Source organism: Belonocnema kinseyi, chromosome 2, assembly GCF_010883055.1.
Source record: "Belonocnema kinseyi isolate 2016_QV_RU_SX_M_011 chromosome 2, B_treatae_v1, whole genome shotgun sequence".
Classification (NCBI taxonomy): Eukaryota; Metazoa; Arthropoda; class Insecta; order Hymenoptera; family Cynipidae; genus Belonocnema; species Belonocnema kinseyi.
The window spans coordinates 166,552,220-166,575,264 of record NC_046658.1 but is presented as its reverse complement, the minus strand read 5'-3'; the positions used below and the strand labels follow the sequence as shown (position 1 = coordinate 166,575,264).

Below are 23,045 nucleotides of genomic sequence, written 5' to 3'. Positions count from 1 at the left end.
CTCTATCCCATCCACACACTACTCCTTTCCCCTGCCGAGTGAGTCACGCCTACCCCGAAAGGGAAATGGCTTAATGGTGTAATAATAATAATAATAATATTCCGAAAAATACAAAATTTTCACGATTTGAAGGGAGAAAAAAATTGTTTAAACAGTGATTTTTTAAACAATTAAAAATTATTTGAAAATATAATAAAGTAGTTCAAATATGAAAAAAAAGAACACATTTTTAATTAAAATGTTTTTTTCAAAAAATACTAATTTTATATCAATACAGTAAAATTTGGACTAAAAAGATTGCTTTTCAGTTAAAAATGGATTGGTTAAATTGTAAATTAAAAAACATTAATTTATAAACAAACAAAAATAGATATTCAACTAGAAAATTAATTTAATACCAAAAAAGATTAGATTGTAACCAGAAGGAGCAATTTCTACAGTAAGAGATGATATTTTTAATCAAAAATATAAATGTTGAAAAAAACAATTGAATTTTTAATTTATAAAAATCCTTAATCAAGAAAAATATATTTTACTAAATTTGTGGAATTTTCAAGTCGAAAAGACGAATCTTCAACAAAACAGTCAAATTTCCAACCAACAAGTATTAATGTTTAACAAAAATTTTAAATTTGAAGAAAATAATTTAATTTTGAACGAAAAAATTTGATTTTTAATCGAAAATACTATTTATACTGTTTTTGGTCTCCGAAGTGAGTCAGCAGCATCTTTGAAAACCTTAACAATTTTTTTCAAAATTTTGAGAAATCTAGAAGTTATTTTTAATTTTTTCAAATAAAATTTTTTTTCAGAACTTCTAAATAATTTTCAAAATTAATTAAATTTGTCCTACAACTTTTAGAAAGTCCTGCGAATTGAAAATAAATTTTCCTTCATATTTTGATTTCAAAATTTAAAAAGATTTTTTTTTTCAATTTGCAGGATATTTTAAAAATTATAGGAAAATTTCTATTCATTTTAAAATATGTTTAGAAATCCCGATAGAACTTTCTAATCACTTCGTTTAAATTACTTAATATAATTTCAAGTTTTAAATCAATTTTTGAATTTTTTCAAAACTTCTAAATATCTCTTAAAATTACTCAAATTTTTTCTGCAAATAATAAGTGTTCAATTATTATTTCTACATAAAAATTCAACAATTGCGCTTGCAAATTAAACATTTTTTTACATAGAACAATAAAAATTGTAACGTTACAATTTTTAAAGCTTTTCGAAATTTTAACAACTCAAAGCTTCCTATGACAAACAATTAAGTTCCAAATTGTTTACTTTTAAATGTTTGGCTTTAATTTACTCTTCTTAAATTAACAGTCAAATATTGCTAAATATTAAATAATTATCTTTTTTCTTAATTAAAAAATTTCAAATTAAATGGATTACAAATTAAATAGATCAGTCTTAAACAAAATTTTTAATTTAATTAAAGCCTTGAATTACGAATATATTATTAAGTTATTTTCAACTTGAAAATAGTTTATAAAGTGTCAATCGAACCTTTACATTTTTAATGACTAAGACTTTCGAATTAAAAGAGTTACAATCTGGAAATTTTAAAACTATTAACGAATTTAGAATAGTTTTATCAAATAAATTATTCTTCAGTTTTTAATACTTAAAGTGCAGCTCCTTTTTAAAAATTATTTATTTATATTTACAATTAATAATATAAAACTTTAAATTAAACTTTAAATTAAAACTGAATGTCAAGACATAAATACACTGTCATTTCCGAAATTCTAAAAAAGTACATTGTCCTAAAATATTTCAAATGCTTTCAAATCCATTAAAATCAATGAATGTAATTAATAATTCCTTGAAATCTTTATAAGTTCCCTAAAATATTTGAAATTTACTGGGTGTTACATACCCAAGAGTATTCAGACGTGTGCTGTGCCGACGGTATTGGATAGTTTTTTTTACAAGAAAATCAATTAATGATGTTTAAGATATCTAGTTTAAGGAGAAAAAGGTTTCACAACAGTTTTTGAAATTTAAAGTAGATTAAAAAATCCTTTTTGGAAAAAAAAAAATAAAAAATGACTTCTTTCACTCTGAAATTCATAACTTTTTAAATTTTTAATAGTTTTACTTAGAATTTTACCTGAATACTTCCGAGATACGGCGCTTCAAAATTGTATTGATCTTAAACTGTGTATAAAAATTAAAATAATGTTAAAATGACGTTTTCTTCAAACGCAAATAAGGCGCTGGGTGTTATACACCCAGTATGCCCTTTACGGGTTAAAAATACCCTAAAATCTTGAAAAACTCTTCAAATTATTGAAATTTGTTAAAAATTCTTCGGAATCATTAAAAATACCGTAAAATATTTTTTTAAAAATTCATCACAATTCAGAAATAGGTATATTAATCCAATATCTAATTTACTGAAAACAAAAGTGAATCTGCATTTTTTTTTTGTTTTAGACACAAAAATTTTATTATCCTTCTTATTATATGATTTAAAGTCAATCAATTTCTTGCAAAATGGTTTGCTGAAATGTATTGAATAAAAAACTACGGATTTCGCAAAGAGTTAATTTTTTTTGCTAAATCGGGAGAACTCAGGAATATTTACCGGAAAAAATCCGGGTGACGAAAATTAGAAAAATAGTAACCACCCCTAGAGTTCTGAGCCGGTTATATTACTTAGAGAACGGTAATGAGAATAAGAATATTACCGAGAATATAACCGAGGAATAAATTCTCTGAGAATTTATGAGTATTTAAGAATTTATTTTCTATCAATGCATGTTTTTAGTTGTTACAAAAAAATATATTATCATAAAATATGTATTTAAAATCTATCTTGTCTACAATTAAATTTTTAACATAATAGTTGAATATTCAACCGAAAAAGACAAATTCCCAACGAAAAAGTGTCATAGCTTATATTTTAATAAAAAAAGAATGAAATTAATACATGAAAACAAAAGAATTTTGAAACCAAAGACAAATTTCTAAAAAATAAAGATTTTTCACTCAAAAAATAAATAAAAGTTTACCTAAATTATTGAACCTTCAAGCCAGAAATAAAATATAACTTTTCAACAGAAAATTAATTTTCCACGAAACTGATGCATGTTTACCCAACCAAAATGAAGTATCAAACTAAAAAATTATATTTTTACCAAAGAATGATTTTAATCAAAAATTCGCATTTTTATTTTTTAAAAAGAATGAAATTTCTTCTAGATATAGATGAAATTTTAAATCAAAAAGATACATTTTCAACAAAAAAAGTGGAATTTTCTTTTTCGAAAGATTTCAGCTGACTTTTCACGATCAGAATATGAATTTTTAAACAAGAAATAAGTTTTTACGAAAAAAATTGAATTTTCAATCAGAAGAGACGAATTTTTAACCAAAAAGGATGACTTTTTAACAAAATTGTTGAATTCTCTACCAAATAGTTCCATTTTTATCCCAAAAAATTTAGATTTGGCACTAGAACAGATGAATTTATAATAAAAATTGGCAAATTTATTTTTCAAGTGGATTTTTATTCAGAAAAGATTTTATTTCACTTTTCAACGCCAAAACATAAATTTCGAACAAAAAGTAAATTTTCTATGAAATAGTCAAATAAGAAAATGTAAAATAGTTTAATTTCCAAAGAAACAGTTTCATTTTTATCTAAAAAGATGACATTTGACTTAAAACAGATAAATTTTTAATTAAATAAAAACAAAAATAAAATGTAGAAAATAGTTTAATGTTTATCTAGAAAATATTTCATTTATTTTTTCAACACCAAATAATACATTTAAACAGTTGAATTTTCAACTAAAAATTATGACTTTTAATAAAATTGTTGATTTTTCATCCAAAGAAGTTTTCAGTTTACTTTCTAACACAAAAATAAGAAGAGTAACAAATTTGCAACCAAATTAGATGCCTTTTAAAGAAAATTATTAAATTTTGAACTAATTAATAAAATTTATAAGCAAAAGGTTAATCTTCAGAAGAAAGTCGCGAATTTTGAAAAGTCTGAATCAGAAATGATACAATTTCAACTCCTTCTTAATAAAATTGCCCATTAAAAAATTCCTTTGAACTTTAAAAGATCGAATTTCAAAAAATTGTATTTGGAAAATATATCATTTTTAAAGTTTTGAACTTGTTCTATTTTCGAAATTTCCTTATAATCTTAAACCCTTGAGATTTGTTAATTAATTAATAAACTACTGTTTTGCATGTTTTCAATTCCTGAATATGTCGAAGCTAGGCAATAATTTATATTCAATCGTTCAAAGATTATTTTTGAACCGTTGACATAACGTAAACAATAAAAATGTCAAAAATCATAAATTCTTTTAAATTTTCATAAATTCTGTCATATTCGCGTCTATATAACCTGAACTTAAATTCTCGGGAATTTAAGAACCCCGAACAGTTAAATCCTCAATTAGTTTTCGACGGAGAATAAAGAAGTGATGAAGGCTTGATTAATCAAAGATAAAATGGTCATAACTTTATTTCTATATTACAAAACATTCCCAAAAAAGGCAACTTGTAGTTAACGTGCACCTCTAGACTCTGTATTTTTCATAAAGACGAGTAAAATTACATCCAATCTTTCTAAGGAAAGATTTTCAAAGAATAGTAATCTTATTTCGAAGCAGCCTTAAGGAACGGGGCCGTCGATAACAGCAATGCTGCGCTTTACAGTTGCAGCCAACGAGAGACGCGATCTTCTTTCTTCCTCCAGCTGCCTAGTCAGCTGGGATATTTGCCATTGTAAATCCACCATTTGATTCTTCAAGGTCTTAACAGTTTCCGATAGGCCCCTGTGTACCAAAATCAATGCTTGTAGACCAAAATTAGCGGTTGTCGACTTCAGAATTAGCTTCCCCATAGACTTCTGTTTTTTATTTCATTTTACTTTTTATTTTTTGGCCGACTTGGACAGGCTCAAGACTCGAAAACGAACACGGCTAGCCTGATTTTTTTTCTGGTATGCCTTACAACTATTTGAAGGCCAGAAAGAACAAAATCGCTAGATTCATTTGGGGGGAAAATCTATTTTTTTCTTCATTTTTTTGTTTTGTTTTTTTTTTGACAATTATACCTTGATTTGCTCTATTGATTTAAGATATTTACACTATTAAATAATGAATTTAAGTTAATATTTCAGAGAGTGAAAAAAATGAATTTGATGAATGTGAGAGTGAAAGATGAATTTTCAATAAAAAAAAAAAAACAGACGTAGACTTTGAAACTAGAAAAGGTGAATTTTCAACAAAAAAAAACTTTACTTTCCAAACCAAATAGTTAAATCTTCACAAAAATAGAATATATTTTTAAACAAATATGTGAATTTTCAAGGAAAAAAGACAAATTTTATACAAACTAGTTGAATTAATAACGAAGTAGTTGAATTTTTAACCGACAAAGTTAAATTTTCAACAAAAAAGTTTATTTTCAACTAAAAAAGAGAACTTTTTATACCAAAACAGTGAATTTTCATTCCAAAAAATATGAATTCTCATTGAAAAATACAATAATTTATACTTTTACAAAAAATTATGTTTATTTTAAATAAAAACTAGTTAATGCTACGAAAATACGAATTTTCAACTAATGGTTTGAGTCGTAAGTTTGAAAAATCTAATTTTTCAACTAAAAAGAATAGAATTTGAACAAAACAGTAGATTTTTCAACAAAGTAGATAAATTTCTAACTAAAATGTGGAATTTTTAATCAAGAGGATTACTTTTATACTAAAAAAATAGGAATTTCCACCAAAATGGTTGGATTTTTAACTAAAAATATAAATATTCAACCAAAAATGGAATAGTTACATTTTCAAATAAAAAAATTTATTTGCAACCAAAAAAAAGAAACGAATTTAAAACAAATAGTTCAATTTAATAACCAAAGAAGACGAATTTTCAACTAAACAGTTAAGTCTTCAGTTAAAAAAATTAATTTTGAATTTTAAACCAAGGAGATTAATTTTCTATAAAAAATAAGATTTTTCAACAAAATACATCAATTTCCAACAACATGGTTAAATTTTAAACTAAAAATATTTAAAAAATGTATTTGCAACAACAAAAAAACTAATTTACAACAAAATAGTGGAATTTTTAAAGAAAGAGTTGAATTTGCAATCAACAAAGATGTGTTGAAAAATGTTCATTTTCAAATTATAAAGATGACTTTTCTATAAAAAAAAATCAATTTTCAATTAAAAAGGACGACTTTTTAAAGAAAATAGTTGAATTTACAACAGAATAATGAAATTTTCATCCAAAAGAAATGAATTCTGAATAAAAAATGCAAAAGTAGACTTTTCAAAATCAAAACCAATTGAATTCCTGCCAAAAAAACGTGTTTTCAACTAAATATATGCATTTTGAAGCAAATATTTGAGTTTTGTTAAAAAATTAATTTTTAACCAATAAAAACAATTTTTGAACGAAAACGTTCATTTTTCATCAAAGTAGATGAATTTTTAATCAAAAATATAAATTTTAAACCGAGGAGATTAATTTTCTACAAAAAACACGAATTTTCAACCAAATAGTTGGATTTTGAAAAAAATGAAATTTTACCAAAAATTGAATAGTTAAATTTTCAAATAAAAAAATGTATTTTCACAAAAAAAAAGTGTTCAATCCAAAAATACAAATGTTCATAAAACTGTTAAATTTTCAACCAAAAAAGATGAGTTTTAAAAAAATAGTTAAATTTTTCACATAATAACTTAATTTTTAACCAAATAGATATTTTAACCAAAAAGATTAGATGTAAATGAACAATCAACAAAAGAATTGAACTTTCGTTCAATAAAATTATTTCTTTTAATAAAATAGTTGTATTTTCAATAACAGAATTAAATTTTCAACAAAATAGTTGAATTTTTAAACAAAAAATATTAAACTTCAACAAAAGATAGTCGGAAATAATTAATTTTAAGCCAAGAAATATGACTTCTACCAAAAAATATTAATTTTTAATCCAAAGGGACGAATTTTCTATAAAAAAAGATTACTTTTGAACAAAATATTTATATTTTCAACAAAATAATTCCATTTTCATACAAAAGAGATCAATTCTGAATCAAAAATCACAAAACAGTTAAAATTTTAATTAAAAAAGTTTAGTTCAACCAAAATATTATATTTAAATCCAAAAGGATGAATTTTCTATCTAAAAAGACGAATGTTCAACAAAAAAGTTAAATTTCCGACCAAAAAAGATGAAATTTTACAAAATACTTATATCGTCAACAAAATAATTTTATTTTTATCCAAAAAAATTACCTTTTAACCGCATTAATGTTTTTAAATGTGCAATTTTTAAATGTGAACAAAAGTTCAACTAAACCGATGAATTTTCTACAAATAAAATTATAAAAAAATTATTACATTTTTCTCCAAAAACGATAAATTCTTAATCGAAAATATAATAGCAGACTATTTAATTAAAAATGAAAAAAAATATCTTTTACCAAAAGATGAATTTTATGTAGAAAAGAACGAATTTCTATAAAAAAAAAGATGACTTTTGAACAAAATATTTATATTTTCATACAAAAGAGATAAATTCCGAATCAAAATTCATAAAACAGTTAAATTAAAAATAATCAAATTTCGTTCCACTTAAAGATTAATTTTAAATCCAAAGGAAAGCAAAAATGTTATAAAATTCTTGGAAACCCCCTTTTTTCGAAAAACAAAAATCTAAAAACAGAAACGATTTTTAAAAATAAATTGAAAAATTATTTACGCATTTTAGTTGTAAAATAGCGTAAACATATTCGGAAAAAAAACTGGACTTTAAAGTATTTTTGCTTGGGCTCAAATCAAGATATAAATGTTTGGGAAATAAAAAAAAATCGATTTTTCTCACAAACAGCTCTAGAGATTGATCTGGTTTCTGGAAAAACGAGAAAAAAAAACTTACCTGTCTTCAATTGAATCTCCATTCCCAATTTTACTATTCCCTAAGGATACTCTATCGCGAGCTTTATGAAGAGGGTCATAATCCAACATAGCTGAAATTCATATGACTGTTATATAAATTAAAAATTATTCCTAGAGAGCCAATAGAATTTTGCAAGAGTTGCTCGAGTTAGCAAGATCGCGCTGATCGTGTGAGCCGTGTAATTTTTTAGCGAATAAACGCTTTCTTTTAAAGCGAATAACCATTTTTTCTTGCAAAAAAGAAGAGTTGCCTGAGCTAATTCTGAAGTCGCACAGGAAATAATCCTGATAAAAAAAATTAAAAACCAAAGCTAGCGTTACTTTTTACCAGCTGGAATGACACAGAGGTTTGATAGTGTTAAACTGTTAATAGTTAATACCAGGGCCTAAAATGTTTCAAATTTCAAATTACAAATCTTTTTTATGTCGAGCAAGCACACAAACTATTTCAGAAAGCAAGAAAAAAAGTCTGACTATCGGTAGCATGCTTCACATGCCAAAATGCTATAAAAGCATGGGAATTAAAGAGATTTTTTTCACGAAAATAGGCAAATTATTTATTTGAAATAAAGTAATTTTGGCAGTATAATAAATTCAATTTGCAATGCTTCAAATTCTTCAAACTTCTAAAATTCTCAAAAAAGTAGATGAATTTTTAACCATAAAAAATTCTTTAGTCAAGGCAAGAAAATTGACAAAAATATTGTTGGCTTATCAAGCTAAAAAGATGATTTTTCTACAAAAAAAAAGTGGAATTTTCAATAAAAAAAGTGAATTTTTAACAAAACAAAAAAAATATTTTCAAACAAAAATAGGTATTTTCTACCGGAAAAGACACTTTTCAAGATAATAGTTCAATTTTCAACCAAGAACGATTTTCCAGTTAATTCTGAACCAAATAGTTGGAATTTTCAACCCAAAAAGATGAATTTTTCAGAAACAAAAATTTTTCAATCAAGAATAAAAATACGTTTCATTCAAAATGTGGAATTTTTAAGCCAAAGATGAATTTTCAACCGAAAAAATTGAATTTTTAAGAAAAGAAGCTTTTTCAATCAAAATTGTAGAATTTTTAACCCAAAAGGACAAATTTTCTATATACGTTGAATTTGCAACCTGAAAAATTGCATTTTCAACAAAAAAGTGAATTTTTTACCAAATAGTTGAATTTCAAACCCAAAAAGATGAATTTTCAACCAAGAATTATTATTTTCTACAAAAAAAGAGAAATTTTCAACCAAAAAAACGAATTTGCAAATTATTGAAAATTTTAACCTAAAAATATGTATTTTCAACATTAACAAAATTAATTTTCAACCCAAAAGACAAAATTTCTGGAAAGAATGATTTTCTAGCCAATAAAGAAAAAAATGTTTTATCCAAAATAATAAATTTCGAAGCCAAGGATTAATTTTCTAAAGAACAGATCAATTTTTGACCCAGGAATATGCATTTTCAACAAACAATTTCTTTTTAAAACCAATAGTAGAATTTTTTATCAAAACAATTGAATTTTAAACGCAAAAAAATGAATTTTCAAAAAAGAAAGAATTTCTATTGAATAAAGAGAAAAACATTTCATCTGAAATGATAAATTTTAAAACCAAAGATGAATTTTCAAATAATTAGTTGCATTTTCAACTAATTATTTCCATTTTGAACACAAAAATATGTATTTTTTAACAAAAAAGGTTTATTTTCAACCCAGAAAGATGAATTTTCAAGAAAGTAACATTTTTTAGACAAAAAGAAAAACAAAATTTAGTCCAAATTATTGAATTTTTAACTTGGAATTATACATTTTCAACCAAAAACTTCATTTTCAAACAAATAGATGAATTTTCTATTCAAATAGTTTAATTTTCAACCCAAAAAGATGAATTTTCAAGAAAGAAAGATTTTTTAGTCAATAAAGAAAAAAACGTTTCATCTAAAATGATAAATTTTGAAGCCAAAGATGGATTGTCTACAAATTAATTGAATTTTCAACCCGAAAATATGATGTTTCAACAACAAAAAGTTCATTTTCAACCAAAAAAATTAATTTAAAAAAAAATGTTTTTTCAGCCAAGAAAAACAATGTCCAGAATGTTACATTTTGAAGCCGAAGATTAGTTTTCTACAAAAAAGTTCAATTTTCCACACGAAAATATGTATTTTCAACCAAATAATGAAACTTTGCAAAAAAAAAATTCTAAAAAAAAACAGCTAAATGTTTAACAAAAAAATTAATTTTTAACTAATTAGTTGAATTTTCTACCAAAATTGTTGAGTTTTCAAAGGTGTAATTGAAATTTCAACCAAATAATAAGATATGCAAAAAAATTCAATCTTAACGAAAAATGTATTAGTTGATATTTCAATCAAATTTTTATTTTCAATCATAAACAGTTGAATATAACAGAAAAAAAACGATTTTTCAACGAAAAAAATGAATGATCTTTTCAATAAAATACATGAATTTTAAACGAAATAGTTGAATTTTTCATTAAAGAAGACAAATTTCTAACCAAATATTTTAATGTGGAGTTAAAAAAAAACTAATTTTAAACAGAAAATAGAATAGTTACATTTTTACATTCCTCAACTGGAATAGTAAAATTTAAAAAAAAATTAGTTTTCAAATACAAGATTAAAACAAAAATAATAATTTTCAACCATAAAAGAAACAAATTTTCAACAAAATAGTTAAATTTTCGGCAAAAAATTCCTTCTCATCGAAATAAAATACAAATTTTTAATCAAATAGCTCATTTTTTAATCAAAAAAATTAATTGAAGCTTGCGAAGACAGCGATAAATAGAAAATTTAATAATCTATAGATTAGAGAATAATAGTTTAAATAAAAACGGAAATTAACTTTTTTAATAGTTTAAAAACATTAGCTTAAAAAAACTTTAAATTTTGTTTAGAAAATAAAGTTAATTTTCCACTGCGCACTTTTTCATTTCGGATTACGCAACATTTGAGGCCCTGGTTAATACAGAATACAAAACAAATATAGAAAAACACATTTGGATTATTTCATGCTGCAACCGCTCTACAAACAAAACAAGAACAATAATTAAAAAAAAAAACACTGAAAACATCTACTAGAAATTATAGTAACAATTAAAAATTATATTAGTTACAATAGGCAAGCTTCTAAATAGATAAAATATCAGTTATTCACGGTTTGTGTCAAAGAAGAAATGTAATTTTTAAACACCTTCATTATTAAAGTAATTTTTTTTCTTTGCTGTTAAATAAAGACTGTGAACTCTCTCGAGATCATTTGTTATTTTTTTTAGATTGCTAGATTACTACTCACACAACACAGCTTTAAACAAATTTTCTAATTTTACTTACCAGAGTGAACAGTAAACCTTGCGTTAACCGTAAAACAATAGCCTTCGATCACTTTCAATATTATTGCATCATCCTCAAATTGCCGTTCGTCTAAAATAAATAGTTGATTAATTAGAGATCCGTATTTTTAATTTTAGACTCAATTTTTGTATGCCAGTATGCCACTGAATTAATTATTCACGGAAATTTCAGCAGTTTTTACTGATTTCTCAGTAAAAAAAGTTACTTAAGTCTCAGTAACAATGAATGTAATTTTATAAAATTTCAGTAAAATTTTCTACTGAAAAAAACCAGTGATATATGACTGAAATTTCAGTGAATAATCACCGATTCTCTGTATAATTTAACTGATTCAAATATCCAGAAGTCAAAGTTTTACTGGATTAATTATTCAAGCATGTATTTACTGAAAAATCAGTAATATTTCTGTTTGAATCAGTTAATTTAAATGACTAATTTTGACCGCTTTTCATTAGATTCCTACATTAGGGTGTCTAGCGATTCTTAGGAACAAAATTCAAGGTCTTTTTCAGGTTTTCCAGGTCTCCTTTTTTACATAAAATAATAAAATAACCGTTTGTTATAAAATTAAAAAAAGAGCCGATTAATTTTTTATTGGCCAACAATTTCAAAAGAAAGCAGAATCTTACATAAACAAATTATCAATTTTTACGTACATAAGTCGTCTTCGTGAAATCTGTGGGAATATTTTTTAATCTTTGTAAAGTCTTTGAAATTCTTTCAATCATTTTAAATCCCTACAAATTTTTTATGAAATCTTTTTAAAATCTCTGAAATTCTTGAAATCTTCTAAAATCCTTATGAACTTTTAAAAATATTTGTAAAATCTTTCTGAAACCTTTTGTCTTTGTTTGAAATCAGTAAAAAATTCAAAATCTGTTTGAAATCTTCTAAAAAATTTGGAAATCTTTATTAAATATTTGTGAAATCTTTCTTTAATCTTTGAATTGTTTTTAAATCTTTCAAATCTGGTGTACTTTTTGAAATTTTGAACATTCTTGAAATCTTTTGAAATCACTGGAAAACAGGAAGACGAATTTCCAACAAAAGAGTTGAATTTTCTCAACCAAAAAAGATTTTTCAGTCGATAAAGAAAAAATATTACATCAAAAATACGGAACTTTCGAGTAAAAAATAAATTTTTTTTAAACGGCTGAGTTTTCTACCAAAACTGTTGAATTTTCAAAATTTTAAGTAAAGTTTCACCAAAAATGAAATCTCAACGAAAAATGTAATAGTTGAAATTTCAACCAAATTTTTATTTTTATTTTCAATCATAAACAGTTGAATATAACAGGAAAAAGAACAAATTTTCACCAAAAACATACATTTTCAACCAAGTAATTAAATTTTACATTACAAAAAGATACGTTTTCATCTAAAATAAAACATATATATATATTTCAAGTGAAAAAATTAATTTTCAACAGAAAACAACTAATTTTCTAGATAATAGCAGAATTTTTAACAAAAACTTTTTAATTTTCAACTAAAAATAAAAGGATTTTATCACTGAGTTATGTTTATTTAGTTTCCATTTAAGTCAGAAATGTAAAAAAGGAAGAAAAAGGAAAAAAAGGAAAGACGAAAGAAAATTGATCTTTTTTGGTTGAAAATAGAACTATTTTGTTCAAAATTAATTTTATTTTAGTCGTAAGTTAATTTTTTTAACTGAAAATTGAACCATTTTGTTGAAAATTCGTCCTTTTATTCCAATTGAAGATACATAATAAAAGTTGAAAATTTATCGGTTTAGCTAAAAATTAATTTCTTGAACAGAAAGTGTAATTGTTCCATTTTTCGTTAAAAATTGATCTTTTCTAGTTAATAACTCAACAATTTAGATGAAAACCGGTCTTTTTTAATTCAAAATTTAACTATTACGTTGAAAATTCACGTATTTGAAAATAAATAGATTTTCTTGGCATAAAATGATATTTTTGTTGAAAGTTAATCTTTTTGTTTAAAAGTTCTTCTCAGTTAAAAATTCAAGTATTCTAGTTAAATATTTATAATTTTAGTTGAAAATTTATCTTTAAGGCTGGAAATAAAACTATTTGGATAAAACAACTCTTAATAAATTTTTTTTTCAGTTGATTATTTCATAATTTTAGTGAAAAATTCATCTCTTTGGTCGAAGATTCATTTTTTGACTAAAATTTTTTTTGTTAATTTTTTGGTTGAAAAATTATGATACAATAAGATTAACTTTCAGAAAAAATAGTTTTTTTTTTACCAGAAAATATAATTTCTCAACAAAATACATGAATTTTTAACAAAATAGTTAAATTTTAAATCAAAAAGATCAGTTTTCAACTAAAAAAAAAAATAAATGTTCAACTGAAACATTTGAATTTTCAATACAATTTTTTTGTCAACCGAAACTTAAATAATTAAGTTTTTATTTAAAAAACAAAATTTTTCAAAAAAAAATTAAATAATTAAATTTTAATTCCGAAAAAAAATTTTCAAACAAAGACATGAATTTTTAAATAAAATTATGGAATATTCAACTAGAATATTTCATTTTAATTAAAAAAAATTTCAACCATAAAAGAAGCAGATTTTCATCAAAATAGTTAAATTTTCGTTAAAAAATTCCTTTTCATCGAATAAAAATACAAGTTTTTAATCAAATACCTCATTTTGTAACAAAAGAAATGAATTTTCAATTAAAATGATGAAAAATAAAATAAATTTTTAACAAAAGAGTTTAACGTTCAAGCAAGTAATTTTATTTGCAATCAAAAATATAAATTTTCAACTAAAATGATAAATATTTAACTGAAATAATTAAATTTGCAACCGAAAAGAAGAATTTTTAAACAAGGATGTTAACATTCCGTAATATATTCCGTTAATATTCTAATTCTTAATAATAAAAAACAAAGATTTTTAGTAAAATCGTTAAATTTTCTACTATAATAGTTAAATTGTTAGTTAAAATATTGATTTTCAAGTAATGATATTTTTTAAAAGAGAATATTTTTCATTTAAAATGATAAATATTTAACTGGAATACTTGAACTTTTAACCGAAAAAAAATTTTTAAACAAGGAGATTAAATTTCATAGAAAAAGATCGTTTTCTACACAACAACAAAAAAAGGTTTTTAAATAAAATACGTGCATTTTCAATTTAAAAAGACAATTGTGCCCAAATTTTGAATTTGTAAATATCAATCTCCAACAAAAAATGGAATAATTGAAATTTCAGTTGAAAAGATTAATTTTTACCCAAACTAATGAATTTTCTACTGAAATATTTTTATTTTTATACCTAGGAAAAAGATGAATTTTAAACCATCAATATTAATTTTCTACAACAAAAAAGACGAATTTTCGACAAAGTAAATACATTTTTAAACAAAAAGGTTAAATTTTTTAATAAAAAATCAGTTTTCAACCAAATAATTGAATTTTCGTTTTAAAAAGATCAATTATCAACCAAAAATAGAATAGTTGAACTTCGCGTTAAAAATCTAATTACAAAAAAAAATGAATTTTCAGTAAAATAGTTAAATTTTCCACTTAAATAGTTAAGTTTTTGCTAAAAATTGATTTTCAACAAAGGAATTACATTTTTAAAAATATATGAATTTTCGATTAAAATGATAAATATTTAACCTGAATAATTGGATTTTTAACCGAAAGGAATTATTTTGAAACACAGAGATTAACTTTCCAAGAAACAAATTTATTTTCTACAAAAAAAATAGATTTTGTAACAAAATACGTGAATTTTCAACGAAGTAGTTAAATTTTCAAATAAAAAAGACAAATTTCTATCCAAATTGTTGAATTTTGAACTAGGAAAGATCAATTTCCAACAAAAAATGGAATAGTTCAGATTTCAGTTGAAGAAATTAATTTTTAACCATACTGATGAATTTTCAACTGAAATATTTGAATTTTATACCAACAGAAAAAGTGAATTTTTAATCACATATATCAATTTTCTACAAAAAAAAAATAATTTTTGTTGAAATACAAAAATTTTCAAACACACAGTTTAATTCTTAAAAATAAAATATCAATTTTCAACCAACATTCGGGGCGGCCGTTTTAATCGACGAAATAAATTCCCGGTCATTTCCCGGTTCGCAAAAATTTTTCACGGTCAATGAAATTTAAAAAATGGAACACTAAAGCTAAAAAAATTTCCACTTGAGGTAATAAAAACTGAGCTTTATACGAAAGCACTCAAAGTGGAACTGTTAAATTTTGAACTTTTAAAATTGAAATTTAAAAGTTTTCGATTACAAAATTTTGTATTCAAATGCGCAATAATTTACGATCATAAAATTGAAGGTACTAATATTTTTTACTATAAAAAAATATAAGCCCACGTTATCATTTTCAATGTTCTCAATTAAAAAATCAATCAAGGAACTTTAAAATTTTCAAAATTGTATAATTTTAAGGAATTTTAAGGTAGAAACATCAAATATTGAAGAAATCAAAAAAATTTAACTGAATACTTCTTAAATTAAAAATTATTTCGGAATTTTCAGAATTTCTAAATATCTGTCAAAATGAATTGAATTTTTTTTTACAATTTTCAGAAAGTCCTGCAAAATTTATAAAATTTCTTTTCAATTTGGATGTATAAATAACAATTAAATATTTATTATTTTTTAAAGGCGAAATTTGAGTAATTTTAAGAGATATGTAGAAGTTTCGAAAAGATTCAAACTTAATGTAAAACTTGAAATGATAGCCTAATATAAAACAAAATGTAGATTTTCGCAGATTTTAAAGAAAAGAATTAGATTCTTTTCAAAAATTGTGAAAGGCTTCAAAAGAATAAAAACATTTTCTTAAGATTCCTAGGAAAATTAAAAATAATTTTTCATTATGAAAAATAATTTAAAGAGAATATTTAAAAAGTTTTTCAAATATTTAAACAAAATCTTCAAAAAAGCTTCTGGAAGATTTTGAGAAAACTATCTGAAATTTGCATGATAATTTTTAATCTTTTAAAACTCCTAAATATCTCTTAAAATTACTCAAATTTTTTTCTAAAAATGCTAATTTGTAAATTATACATCAAAATTTAAAAATTTCACTTACAAATTAAGCATTTTTCAAATACAACAATTAAAATGGTAACGTTCAAAGTTTAAAAGCTCTTCGAAATTTTAACGATTCCAGGTTTTCTAGGTCAGACAATTTGTTTAAAGATTCTTTACTTTTAAATATTTGGTTTCAATTTACTTGTCTTAAAAATAAAAATTCAAATATTGCTAAATATTCAATAATTATTCTTTTTTTTTTAATTCAAAATTTAAAATTGAATGGGTTAAAAATTAAATATTTTAGACTGAAACAATATTTTTAATTTAATAAAATCCTTTAATTAAGAATATATTATTATGAAGTTATTTTTAAGTTGAAAATAGTTTATAAACTTTCAGTCACATCTTCACATTTTTTTAATGACTAAGAATTTCAAATTGAAACCGTTTAAGTTTTAACGTTAAAATCTGAAAATTCTTAAAATTTTAACTGGTTTAAAATCGATTTGTCAAATCGTTTTTGTTCACTTTTTATTACTTAAAGTACAGATAAAAAAAAGATTTATTTATTAAATAAAAATGTTTTTTATCCAAAATTTTGAAAATCAAAGCCTTTTATTTTGTATTTGTTCAAGCTTTTTAAAAAGCATTTAAAAATTCTTTAAATTAAAAATGTAAGCTTAGAAATAAAAATTTTCAATGGCAAATTTTTAAAGTAAACAAATGTTGAATTACGCATTGTAAGTTAAATAATAGCATAATTGAAAAACATAAATCCACTAATTATTTAAAAACTGTTAAAATCGAATGTGGACAGATTTTTCCGTTAAAAATCTAATTACTTAAAAACGAAAAAAATGGATTTTCTGTAAAATCGTTAAATTCTCTACTCGAACAGTTAAATTTGTGTTAAAAAAATTGACATTCAACAAAGTAACTACATTTTTAAAGAGATGAATTTTCAAACAAAAAAATTAATTTTTTACAAAAGAGTTTAACTTTTAACCGCAAAAAGTTTAATTTTTAACTAAAAAATAAGACAAATTCGCAACGTTAAATGTAACAAAATTTTCTATTTTAATTAAAAAAAAAAAACTACTTGAATTACTGTCTATTTCTGAAATTTTGAAGATTAAAAAACTTTTTAATTTTGATGAATTCTTACTTGGAACAAAGATTTTTAAAACACCTTTCTTCTAAAACCGAATGACAAATGTTTAGAAAAAGCTCCCGTTCCATGTAAAAAATCCCTGTTTCAAGTGAAATAATATTTCTAAAATAAAAACTAGAATTATTTTCTAAAACCTCCTGTTCCAAATCAGGATAAATGATGAGTAGGCGCAAAAAAAGTGACAAATCCATTTTTTTAAATTGAGAAAATAATTGTTTCTATATTTTTGGAATTTTATCAATGCGATTATTAATCTTAAGTGCCTTATAAGCACTTATATGCCCTGCGTCTGTGGATAAAGTAGAAATCACTTTTCTAAATTGACAATAATTATTAAAATAATGAAAACTTGAATTTTACTACCATCAAAAGTAAATTCTCAGTTTTTAATTTTAATTTCCGGGTTTTTTTTCGAGAATAGATAAAAAAAATTGTAATACTTACTGCACAATTTCGTCGACCGACAACTCTCGGTTGAATCAGACTTTCCAAAAGATTTAATTGTATAAATAGGAGGGGCTGGTCGTAAAGAAGCGAGACTCCAAGGCGTCTTAATACCTGGAGATAGACCAATTTCCACTACTTGCTGATACTGCTTCACGTTCGGTTGATTGGTCGCCTGATACAAAAGAAAAAAAAAAGAAAGAAAGAAAAGCACACATTATATTAAAAAAGAAATTTTCTCGAAACCTTAAACACTAAGGGGAAACACGTCCTATCTACAGAAAATGCTTGAAAATCCGAAAAAAAATTCTCTAAGTCAAGATCCTATCAATCTAAGAAGAAAGCATATCATCTAATGATTGAAAAATCTATCACATTCAAAATCCGGTACAAGGTCTCTCGATGAATCAATAAAAATTAAATAATAATAATAATAATAATAATAATAATAATAATATCGATATGGTTAGTAATGAATGGACAAAGCAAAAGCGTACTTCCCACAACATGGCTGTGAAATAGAAAAGCAATATTCATGACAATGAAGAATCATAATATAATTATAATATATAAAATATGATCTAGACAATGATACTGATAATATAAAATATTAATGATAATAATAATATAATAACAGACTTCACACTCTTTCTCCTATTTTTCCTCTTTTTTAAAATTCTTTTTTTCCCCCTATTTTCAAGAATCTTCCCCTTTTTCTCGCTTTATCGGTTAATTTCGAACTGAATTACTAGAACTTAATGAGAAAATCCACGAAACTTAATTCTTATTGGTTGAAAAGATTAACATGTTGCTAAAATTTATTTGGTTGAAAATACAACTGCTTTTTTTTTTAATATTCGTTTTTTTGGATACATAGAAAATTATTTTTTTCGGATTAAAAATGCATCTTTTTCGGTTGAAAGTTGTAACTTTTTAATTGAAAAGTCTAATATTATATTTGTGGTGCAGAATTCATCTGTTTTGATAGAAAATTCAATTATTTTGTTGATAATAGAACTTTTTTCATAAGAGGGTGTATTTTTTATTAAAAATTTAACTACTTGGGTGATAGTTAAACTATTTTGCAACTAAATATTTAGTGAAAAATGATATTTACATTTTAATATTAATTTTTTTTGCCTGAAAAATCTGTCAGGGTTTCAAATTTGCATATTTAGTAGGAAAATTCATCCCTTTTGGTAAAAAATACCACTGGTTGAAAATTAATCTCTTTTGGTTTTATTTTAAATTTAAATCTTTGTTGGTAGAAGTATTTACTATTTCATCTTTTGTTTGAAAATATAACTTTCTCAGTTAAAAATTCAACTATTTTGGTATGAAATTCAAACTTTTTGTAGAAAATTTATTTTTCTTATAAAGGATTAATCTCTACCGTTGGAAACATTTCTCGCTTTTGCCAAAAATTCAACTGTTTGGTTGAAAATTAAATTTTTGTTTGAAAATTCATATTTTTGTTGATAATACGACTTTTTTCTTAAGACGGTACATTTTTTTTATTAAAAATTCAATTACTTGGGTAATAGTTGAAGTATTTTGCAACAAAATTTATTATTCTCGTCTAAAAATTCATCTCTACCGTTAGAAAATTAATTTTTTTTTTTCAAAAACGCAACTATTTAGTTGAAAATTTACTTTTTTTGTAGAAAAATAATATTTATATTTTTTAATATTAATTTTTTGCCTGAAAAATCTTTCTGGGTTGGAAATTTGCATATTTAGTAGGAAAATTCATCCCTCTTGGTTAAAAATACCACTGTTTGAAAAGTAATCTCTTTTGGTTGATTATTCCATTTTTTTTTTAAATTTCGTCTTTTTTGTTAAATGTAACAGTTTTTTATTTCAAATTTAAATCTTTGTTGGTAAACATATTTACTATTTTATCTTTTGTTTTAAAATATAACTTTCTTGGTTAAAAATCCAACAATGGGGTTGAAAATTTATGTATTTGCTGAAAATTTTTATTTTTTCTTAGAAAATTGATGTTCTTGGTTGAAAATCCATATTTTTAAAATAAAAGTTTAACTATTGTGGTAAAAAATTCAAATTTTGTTTTGAAAATTTAAATACTTTGTTGATAGATGAACTATTTTGCAACAAAATTTATTTTTCTGGTCGAAAATTTATCTTTACCATTGAACAATTTCTCTTTTTTTCGAAAATGCAATCATTTAGTAGAAAATTTACTTTTTTTGTTGAAAAATAATATTTATCTTTTTTAATATTAATTTTTGTTGCCTGAAAAATCTTTCAGGGTTGCAAATTTGCATATTTAGTAGGATAATTCATCCATCTTGGTTGAAAATACCACTGGTTGAAAATTAATCTCTTTTAGTTGATGATGCAACTATTTGTTTACATTTCGTCTTTTTGGTGAATCTAACAGTTTTTTAATTTTAAATTTAAATTTTTGTTTGTAGAAGTAATTACTATTTCACCTTTTGTTTAAAAATATAACTTTGTTAGTTAAAAATTCAACTATGTGGTTGAAAATTTATATGTTCTTGTTTCAAAATCCATATTTTTGAAATGAAAATTCAACTATTTTGGCCAAAAATTCAACTATTTGGTTCAAAATTAACTTTTTTTATTGAAAATTAGTTTCTTTGTCTTAAAATTGATCTGTTTTGTAGAAAATGCGTCTTGTTGATTTAAAAATTCATCAAGATAGTTGAATTTTTTTTCTTTGGAAAATCTTTCTTAATTAAAAAGTCAACTCGTTTGTTAAAAATTTGCCATTTTGGGTTGAAATATTGAAAGGAATCTTATCTAATTTATCTTTGTACGCTAAAAATTCCACTATTTAGTTAAAAATGACCTTTTTTTAATATTTTGCTGTTGAAAATTCTACTGTTTTGTAGAAAATTCGCCTTTTTTGGCACAATTTGTTTATATTTTTGTTTATTACTGCCTGAAAAATCTTTTTTAGTTGCAAATTTGCGTTTTCAGTAGGAAAATTCATCCCTTTTGGTTCAAAATACCACTGGTTGAATACACAATTTTTTTTTTCTTAAAATTTAAATCTTTTTTGGTAGAAGTATTTACTATTTTATCTTTTCCTTAAAAATAGAACTTTCTTAGTTAAAAATTCATGTATTTGCTGCTAAATATTTTTCTGTTTTGTTTGAAACTTTAACTATTTTGTTGAAAATTCATCTTTTTTTAGTTTAAAAGACAAATGTTTTTTAAAACATTCTTTTGGTGACAAATGCAACTGTTTCCACGAAAATGAAATTTTTTGTTGAAAATTTATATTTTCTGGGATCAAAAATCTAATTTTTTGAATATTCGATTTTTTAGCTTGAAAACTCAACCCTTTTGTTGAAAATTAATCTTTTTCGGTTAAATATTCTTTGAAGGCGCAAAATTACATTATTTAGTTAGAAATAAACTTTTTGTTGAAAAATAATATTTTTCGGGTTGAAAATTCAACTATTTTGTAGAAAATTTAACGCTTTACTTAAATTTTTTCTTTCTTGACAGACAAACATTTCTGGGTGGAAACAATCAACTTGTTTGTTAACAATTTTTCTTTTGGGCTTGAAAAATCTCTGCAGGCATAAAATTCAACTATTTTGTTGGAAAATGTTCTTTTTGGATTAAAAATTCATTTCCTTTTGCAGCAAATCTATCATTTCGGATTCAAAAATCAAATGTTTTTTAAAACATTCGACTTTTTATCTTGAGAATTCAACCCTTTTGTTGAAAATTTGTCTCTTTGGGCTCATTTTTTTCTAATATCAAAAAATTCCACTATTTAGTTAAAAATTAACTTTTTGTTGAAAAATAATATTTTCGGGTTGGAAAATTCAACTGTTTTGTAGAATATTTAACAATTTAGTTTACCTTTTTTTTCTTTCTTGACAGGAAACATTTTTTTAGTGGAAAATTCCACTCTTTTTTTTTATTCGTCTTTGTGGTTTAAACATTCATTTTTGTAGTTTGAAAACCCATATTTTCAGATTAAAAATTCAACTCTTTTGTAGAAAATTTGTCTTCTTGGCTTGAAAATTCAAAAAATTAGTTGATTTTTTCTTTCTTTCTTGAAAAATGTTTCTTGGTGGAAAATCCAAATTATTTATTCAAAATTTGTCTTTTCAGTTCGAATATTCTACACAGACTGAAAATTCAACTCTTCTGTTGAAAATTATTTTTTTTTTCAATTAAAAATTAATCTTTTTTAGCTTGAAAACTCAACCCTTTTATTGAAAATTCATCTCTTTGGACTAAAAATTTATTTTGTTGAGCGGAAAAATCCACTATTTAGTTCAAAATGTACTTTTATGTTGAAAAATAATATTTTCTGGTTGAAAATTCAACTGTTTTGTAGAAAATTCAACAATTGATTTCATTTTTTTCTTTTTCTTAACTGAAAAATCGTTCTTGGTGGAAAAGCCAACTTTTTTTGTGGAAAATTCGTCTATTTGGTTTGAATATTCTACTCTATAGTTTATAAAATAATATTTTCGTATTGTCTTGTTCGTTTGTAAATTCAACAATTTGATTAATTTTGTTTTTCTTGACTGAAAAATCATTCTTGGTGGAAAACTCAACTCGTTTGTTGAAAATTAGTTTTTTTGACATGAATATTCTCTGCAGGCTGAAGTTCAACTATTTTATTGAAAAATCGTCTTTTCGGGTTTATAAATTTATCTCCTTTTGTAGAAATTCTATCTTTTTCGGGTTGAAAAATCAAATATTTTCTAAAAAAATCGATTTTTTTAGCTTGAAAACTCAAACCCTTTGTTGAAAAATTGTCTTTTGGGGTTCAAAATTCTTCTTTGAAGGCGGAAAATTCCACGATTTGGTTGAAAATGAACTTTTTTGTTGGAAAATAATATTTTCGGGTTGAAAATTTAATAATTTCTTTAATTTTTTTCCTCTTTCTTGGCTGAAAAATTTTTCTTGGTGGAAAATTCAACACTTTTGTTGAATATTTATTTTTTTATCTTGACTATTCTCCGCTGGCTGAAAATTCAACTATTTTATTGAAAAATCGTCTTTTCAGGTTGAAAATGCATCTCCATTTGTAGAAAATGTAGCTTTTCGGTTTCAAAAATCAAATATT

The 23,045-nt window shown here is 23.4% G+C and overlaps 1 protein-coding gene across 1 annotated transcript in view; it reads right to left on the bottom strand.

Annotated features, from left to right (window-relative positions):
• Positions 1-4,472: 4,472 nt before the first annotated feature.
• LOC117183058 (rho guanine nucleotide exchange factor 7-like) overlaps positions 4,473-23,045 on the bottom strand; it is a 44,439-nt gene continuing 25,866 nt past the window's right edge. The window contains exons 10-14 of the mRNA XM_033376213.1: positions 18,457-18,470; positions 17,960-18,134; positions 11,307-11,396; positions 7,939-8,029; positions 4,473-4,814 (exon numbers count right to left, since the gene is read on the bottom strand). Of these exons, the coding sequence (XP_033232104.1) occupies positions 4,652-4,814; positions 7,939-8,029; positions 11,307-11,396; positions 17,960-18,134; positions 18,457-18,470 (533 nt within the window). The 3' untranslated portion in view covers positions 4,473-4,651. The remainder of the gene's footprint in view (positions 4,815-7,938; positions 8,030-11,306; positions 11,397-17,959; positions 18,135-18,456; positions 18,471-23,045) is intronic.